Below are 8,253 nucleotides of genomic sequence, written 5' to 3' on the forward strand. Positions count from 1 at the left end.
CCCAACCCCCCCTGAAAAACCAGAACCAACCACCTCTACCCCTCGCCGATGACTTCGCTACACTCCTTACCTAATGGTAAGTTTCTACATTTGTATTGATTTGCTTTACACAATATCCTCATCTCCGTATTATACATTTATGTTTTCTGGGACAAATTGGATCAACCACTGAACATATCACTCGGAACCGGGAATTAAAACTGGCCCCTTTTCCAGCCTCCCTTTCCTAAATACCGTCCCATTCTTTCGCTTGGTTTGGAGCGCTTCTCCCTTCCTTTCTCTGTTTGATTAAAAGCCGCTCAACTAAACAAGTACACTTAGTACTAATATCAAAACTTCAACCACCCCCCCCCCCGGACGAGCGATGTATCTCGGTACGTGGTTCAGGGGTACCCCTTATTAGGGGTATTAGGGCCTAGAATCTATAGTAGGGGTAATATAATATAACAGTGAGTGATATAAGATTGTATGTAAACATGTTATGATATATTATCACGGTGAGCTATATATTCATGATTGTTTATTCATTTACAAACTGGGTGATACCAGCTATCTGTTCCTCACCCCTCCTCATTTTTCTACTCATGACATCAATCATTGTTTACAATACATATTGGGTAGGTTAAGAAATGTTTTTATTATAACTCAAAAATATGTTGTTTTTAGCTGGTCTAGAATTAGATATACATTTATTATATTCTTTAATTGCAGATAAAAATTTTAGAAATCTCTGTTTGTTTGTCAAAAGAAAATTGTCCAATATTGTGACTATACAGCTGTTTTGTCTTCACTTGACAGCTGTGTTTTTGAACAAGTGATTACTTATCATTACTATGTTTATTGTATAGATGAAACCAAAAACAGGTTTTGTATTCCAATTGTTGTTTTCCCCTTTTTTGGTGTCTGATAGATGGCACAGATGTCATAATTATTTTTAATGGTGGCTGGTTAATTCTTTATACAGAAAAGGAGGAAGGTTGGAGTGCGAGCGGTGAGGAGACAGACAGGGCAGTTTTCCTGGTAGCTCTATGGGGGCGGGGTGGGCAACATTGAGGGGGAACATTAACCTAAGCAACAACTAGGAGTCAAGATTGCCTGACACCTAATTGGTGTGGCATATAGGCTCATTGATACAACAGTGCCTGCATAAGTAACCCAGAGTTTGGGCAGGAAAGAGGGACCATTACTGGTTGGCCACCCTTTTGGATCCTCGATACAAGGGGAATATGCCAGACCTCATCCTGCCATCCCAGAAAAAGCAAAAAATGCTGGTGGCAATTGAAAAGGGTGTTGCAGAGGAACCTCTTGTCTGGGTTTCTAGCAAGTGCCAAAATCCCCTTTCAATTTTAATCTGTAAAAATATATACTTTTAAATTGCTTTTTGTCCTCCAAAGCTAAAAGAGGGCTGTGGTTTAGCCAACGAGCCCTACTAGAAATTGTGGAAGTAATGCCTTTGCAGTGTGCACAATATTTCTTCTTTTTTTAGTGTAAAAAACACACTTTATTGTGTATATTTGGCCTGAACAGCTGCATGCATTGTATCAATTTTAATAATATTTATGTAGTCTGTATGATATTTCTTCATTTTCCTGTGGAATATATACACACTCATGTGCATTTTTGGGGTGAAAAACTGTTTTCTGTACTTCCTTTTCAAAATGATGCTTACTCCAAGTGCCCAGTTCCCCATGCCCTTTGTTTGACAATCCTTTGCCTTTTAACCATGAAAATGGGCAAATTTGGTTTTCAAAAAAAAAGGGGAGTTCAGATTAAAGTTCACATTTTCCAGAATTTACAATGCATTGGACAAACAGCCTGCAAATAAAACCGAAGTACATTTGCTCATCAATACTTTGCAGCATCAGGTTAGGTCATCCAAGTTCATTAAAGCAAAGTGAAATTAGTGTATGCATTAGTGTATGCATTTACTTTAATGAATGTCCATGAATTTAGTTAAATGCAAGAAACATTTAAACATTATTCTATCCAAAACTTTTCATTTTGTTTTGGATAGAGCAGCTATCGGTTAGAGACTCTGATGGGTTTTATAGCTCAAGAATATAAGAAATGCAGTGATAGCAAAACGCTAATGGCCATAAAGTCCAGCAAGTATTTAATACATTCACCTTAGAATGGAATAAAAATAGCCAAAATGTTTACAGGTTACAGGCACTCCCCCTTCATCAGGGCCTAAATGTTGTATAACCTTAAAGATAGTGAACTCAATAAGATAATAGTTACACTTGGATTATACATTCACAAGGCAATAGCAGCAGGTCACACATAGGGTTTTATAGCTGGCTGTGTCCCTGTTGAGAAGATGTCTTCTCACTTCCTGTAAGGACAGAAAGTAAGGGTAAATCTTTTCAAAAGGGACACAGGCAAAACCATATTTTTAAATAGTGGGGTGAGATCAGAACTTCTTGTATTTATTACTGCCTAGGCACTATTTTTGATATAGTGATGACTGCACCCCCCCCCATTTTTTATATGGGTGTCACAGAGACCACAAATAAAAACAAAACTTTTAAATTTTCCCCACCCTATCCCCCAAAAATTAATTGTACTTACCTCAAAATGTGCTGTTTCAATAATGACACACAAAATGAACATACACAAAAACAGGGTAAGAAATATGGTGTTTGCCTTGTGCTGATCATATTTACTTTTTTGTCTTTAAGGCCTTAAAAGACCCTACACTAGCAGCCCGCAAAGACTTCCAGAGAGAGGCGGAGCTTCTTACTAACCTGCAGCATGACCACATTGTCAAGTTCTATGGAGTATGTGGTGATGGAGACCCGCTTATTATGGTGTTTGAATATATGAAGCATGGAGATCTAAATAAGTTCTTGAGGTAAGCTCAATTGAAGAGTTAAGTAGCTCTCATTTGCTGAGCATGTTCTTTGTGACTTCATTGTTTAATATAAAAGGTTTTGACTAATTTGTAACAATAAGGGATCAAAAGAGGTTTAGCCATACCGAGAGCCAGATTTAATAGGCCTTGAGCTACAAACCTTATTGCTTGCCCTTATGTGGGGTTGCTTTGTGATTCTAAGATTGGAAGACACAAAAAACTACTTCTAGATGACAGCCCACAATGATGTTCATCAGAGCAGAAGGTAATGGTAATGATAATTTTGCAGTACATATGATGGAATAACTATAACAGATGATCTCTGGGGAATTTGGATTAAAAGTCAAATGAATTAATTAGTTCTTCTTCCTCACTCATTTATTATTTTGATTTAAAAAAATGTGTCTCCAGCAGTTTGTATCAGACACAGAAATCATGACGATATCTTTAGTAAGGAGACAATGCAATTATGTATGGTTAGTTTCTTTGTGGGACGCATTGTGACACAAAACTGCTTCATATCTAACATTTACATGAACAAAAATAGTATTTATTTGGTTGATTGATTTATTGGGTTGATTTACTAAAGGAATAAATAATGTTCACTAAGCAAAGTAAATACAGTGAATTTCCAATCATGTTCGAGGGAAGTGAAACAAAAGGAAAATCTTGTTTATACATGATTGGATGAATGAAGTGAATGCAGCGTCCCATTATTCATTAAGCTAAAGTAAACATTCACTTTATAACATAAAAATGATCTTACCCATAAGTAATTCAACTTAAATTATTTCAAAAGAGCACTGCCATGAAAAGTATTATTTAGGATTTTACAAACCAGATGAATATGGGTTACTGTGCATGGGCATATTGGATGCATTTTGCATGCATTAACATTGAGTAATATGGAGAGAAAAAGGCAAAGTGCAATCTGATCGCAAATGACTGCAGTGTATTGGTCTGAAGGTAACCCAAACTTTTAAAGTATATTAAAACCAAATTGCTAAAATATCATAAAAGATTTAACATGTAAACATTTTAACATGTAAAGCTTTAACATTTGTAACAATTTTACAAGTTTGTATCTTTCATTAAAATAATACCTGCTCAGCCTTTAATGAAGGTTGTCTTTTACACACTTCCTGTTATAGGGTGACAACACTCTATCCCTGTCTCCCAGTTATACTCCTGAGTTTTAACCACATTATATGCACCCCTGGTTGGTATTATACTACACATGTACATGGTTGGCAGGAAGCTGGTCCAGAGAAAAGATGTGCAACCAATGCAACCAATGCTGGGGTTAGTGCATGTAAACAGGAAGTGGCTTTGGGAGATCAGTAGAATTTAGATGCAAAAAGGAGAAAAAAAAGGTTAAAACAGTATTTTATGGTAAAAAAAATATACACCAATTGTTTATGTAGTGCTTTAGCAAAATAACGTCATTCAGTTAGTGTTCGTATCATTTTTAAGTTTAGCTGTGAACATTTATGAATATGAAATCATATTTCATATAAAGATAGAGTAGAGTAAATACATGAATACATTCTCTCCATGAATATACACACCTAACAGAATTATTAAAACTGCACTGAACAGATAATGAATAGGATTTCCAAGCACTTGCTTTGATGGTATTCTCTTATTACATAGAAATTATGTTTTTAAACTTGATATGGAGTAGTACTCACCTCTTCAAATAATTACGAGTGTTTCTTGCTGGTATTTAGTAAATTGGACCCTTGATATTTTCCTTGTTTAGAATGATAAGCACATGCATAATTGCACAAGGAGCCGTAACATTACTACACTGCTCTGCGGTTTTTACATCTTTTGTAAATATATTAATTTACATGTTTTTTTCCCTTCCTGTTAATGAAAAATAATCGAATACAACTGTATTTGGAATCTAACATAATTAATCCCTAGCTGTCATGAGAATGTCTTAATTTACCGAAGTCTTTATTTTAATCAGTAATACAATAGCTATATTATTCTGCATAGAGGTATTGGTTAGGTCCCTTGTTTTTAGCATAGTAAGATGGAATACTATTAACCACTTGCCGTCCGCCCATAGTATATATACGGGTGGATGGCAACCTCTTGCCAGCGTGTGGACGTACATGTACGTTACTTTTTTCTGCTCACAGGCGCGCGTGAGCAGAATCCTGATGGGATTGTAAACAGCCGTTACCAGCTGTTACATACAAGTGTTATGTATGAAACTAAGAAATGTATGAATCTATGTATGAATGGCTTGTATGAATCTAAGAAACATGCACCCCCCCCTCAGCTGCCGTGTTCCCCCCCTCCAACGCCGCTGCCGGTTATCCCGGGCTCAGCTGTCTCCCCTGCAGGCCTTGACCGGAACAGCGGCTGTTTCCAGTGATGAGTGAGGAGAGATCAGTATTCCCCCACGGCTGATCTCTCCTCCTCTCTCTTTAAAAGCGGCCGCCTTTAGCTGTCATTTCTCTGGCTGCTATAGCTAGAGAAGATCTTTGCTTCATCAGCTTCTTTGTGGGTCCCAAGGTGACATTAGGTGTCTTAGAGACCCCTGATGTCTCCATAAAGAGGACCTGTCATTGTAAATTGGCTATCACATATGGCGTGTTAGCCCCCTATGTGATAGCAATCAAGTTAAGTGTAAAAAAAAATAATTAAAGTCTCATAAAAAAAATAAAAACACCCCAAAAAAATTCAAGTCAACCCGCCCCATGCACATATAAATATAAATGCGATGGGTGCACCTACGTGTGAAAACAATGATTATGCCACATGTTATATTTCCTTGCGAACGTGGGATTGTGAGCAATAATTCTACGGCCATCAATCACTGATAACACTACACTGATGAGCGGTAAAAGCTTTTAAAGCATCTCCTATGGCCTGGCCAGCAAGGGGGTTTAACACCCTGGACAGCAAGTGGTTAAACATGTACACTTTAATATAAACAACCCCTCGACATGAAAACAATAGATCATTTTAGATGGGCATCATTTTTAAGCTTGGGCTCTGGCTATAATCTATGTAAAAATAACTACATTTATGAGCTGGAAAACATTAACTATCGCTAGTTTTGGAGTTCTAGATTTATAGTTATAAAATCCCTGAATACTTTACATTTGTGTAGTGCCCCTGTTTCATAATATACATTCTAAGCTGGTTTTGATATATCCAGGTGCATATTAAAGTGGACCTTTACCCCCTTTGACTAAAAATCACATCAGCATACAACTCTGCATGCTGATATGAAATCATCTTGCGTTCATTAGCTAAACAAACATATTTTATTTTACTTCCAATTTCTTTTATGCACCTTGACACAAATTATGTAATGTGCCTAAGCTTGGCATACTGGGAAGGTTACATCAGCAGATCATTACTGGGAAATCTTATCTGTAATCTCATTAGATCTCAGGCAAAGGCATTTCTCTCCCCTGAGATGATGTGCATGGTCACATGTTCTAGTCACATGTTCCAGAGTTCCAGGAAATAAAGGGAGATATAGTAACCTGCCCCTAGTTAAAATAGCCACTGTCAGAAGACTGGAGAAGAAAACAAAAATAGTAAAAAGTATGCAAAACAAAAGCCTGCAGTTATTTAGACAAATGTGTTTGTAGATTGTCTTAACTAAACATTTCTAAATGTGCCTTTGTTGTTATTTTGAAGATATGTATAAAGTTCCTCTTTATACATATACGAACAGCTGTTCGGTCGCTCGGATTTGTCCGCGCTGAAATGCCTACATGAACAATCCCATACATTTCTATGGGGACCGTTTATGCAATCCACGCAATCCGAACTGCCTGCCGCACAAAATGTTCCCTGAGCTACTTTTTTTGTAGGTTTCCAATCAGTGCATTGTTAGGCATTTGTAATTGTGTTTCAGAGCTGAAACATGATTAAAAACACCCACAAACGCCCTTTCACAAATTGTGTGGAAACCGTGCTGCAACGCTTTCACCCTGGTGTGGATGGGGCCTGATAGCTGCACTGTGGCCTAAGGAGTGGGAAGAAAATAATATTGGGAAGTTTAACTAACAACAACAGGAATCTATGGGGTCTATTCACAAAGCTGCCAAAGGATCTGGCCGTAGCTTCGGCCGATCCTTCGGCTGGCTTCGGCCCCAGGACCCCTTCGGTTCATCCCTATGTCTGTTATATGGGGTGTCCTTAAAAGAACACTAACATCCATTTGTTACTGGGGGGTTTTTGGGGGCAAGTGAATCTATATTTGGAGATGCAAGCATCCGTGTCCTCCAACTATCAGCTATCTTTTAGTTTCAAGAGATTTTTTATTTTTTTCCACATATAAAAGTTGAGTTACAAACAGTGCGTACACCCAAACATTGGGCGTCAGCATTTAAAAGTTTTACAATCAGTGGTTTTTGCACTTATGAAATAAAAATAATATAATCTATTGCAAGTTATATTAATTCATGCTCAAGCTGCGTCCGAGACTTGAGTGGATTCGGTCTTCCTGGATCTAGGCAGCGAGGATTTTTGCAATCACAAAAAGAACATAATGGGGAGACAAGGAGATGTGGTGAGAGGAGGAGGGGGGGATTGGGGGGGAAGGAAAGTGAAGGGGGATGGGAGTAGTTGTGACGAGAGTTCCAGCATGCACCCTGGTCGTTAAATATTAGGAGGCGGTGGTGATGGAGGAGCTATTATAGGGTCACCAAACGAGTATCTAAGGAGGGTGGGAGGAAATGACATATCCAAGGCTCCCAAATTGTCTCAAATTTATGGGTGTGGTCCATTAAACGTGCTGACAGTTTCTCGTTAGAGAAGATCCAGTGGATTCTATTCTTGAATGTTTGGAATGGGATTTTATGGGTGAACCACGAGGTGGCTATGGTGTGCTTAGCAGCCGTGAGGACATGGAGAACCAGTTTGAATTTGAGATGGGAAACATTCACGGGTTTAACGTTAAGTAGTGCAGTTTGAGGGGTTGGTGAAACATGGACTCCTGTAAGGGTGAAGAGCATTTTGAACACTTTAGACCAGAATGCGTGGGTGATACGACATGACCACCGCATATGGACATATGTTCCGCTGTCAGGGCAACCACGAAAGCATGAGCCTGTACAGCCCGGCGCAAAGTGTTGGGCCTGGTAAGGGGTGATGTACCAACGAAGTAGTCCTTTGTAGTTTGTTTCCAAAACTCTTGCGCATGTTGAGCTAGAGTTAGTGGAGGTCCATATTTGGGACCAGGTGTCTTCTGTGAGGTCAAGATTCAGGTCTTTTAAGATTTTAATAAAAAATTCTGCGCTCTTGGAGAAATAAGGCTAAGATGTTTTAATTGCTAATCCTAAAGCTGCTATGAAAATGGTGAATGTGATGTGAAAGTGCTAGCACAGCGCTATAGGTTAAGTATAGATATTTCCATAGAAATG

At 38.3% G+C, this 8,253-nt stretch overlaps 1 protein-coding gene across 1 annotated transcript in view; it reads left to right on the top strand.

Moving 5' to 3' along the window:
• The window catches only part of NTRK3 (neurotrophic receptor tyrosine kinase 3), a 588,664-nt gene that overhangs the window by 523,811 nt on the left and 56,600 nt on the right, over positions 1-8,253 (top strand). Inside the window, exon 14 of the mRNA XM_018556369.1 lies at positions 2,682-2,854. Within this exon, the coding sequence (XP_018411871.1) occupies positions 2,682-2,854 (173 nt within the window). The remainder of the gene's footprint in view (positions 1-2,681; positions 2,855-8,253) is intronic.

The sequence above is a fragment of the Nanorana parkeri genome, unplaced genomic scaffold (genome assembly GCF_000935625.1).
Source record: "Nanorana parkeri isolate BGI_ZX_2015 unplaced genomic scaffold, ASM93562v1 scaffold236, whole genome shotgun sequence".
Taxonomy (NCBI): Eukaryota; Metazoa; Chordata; class Amphibia; order Anura; family Dicroglossidae; genus Nanorana; species Nanorana parkeri.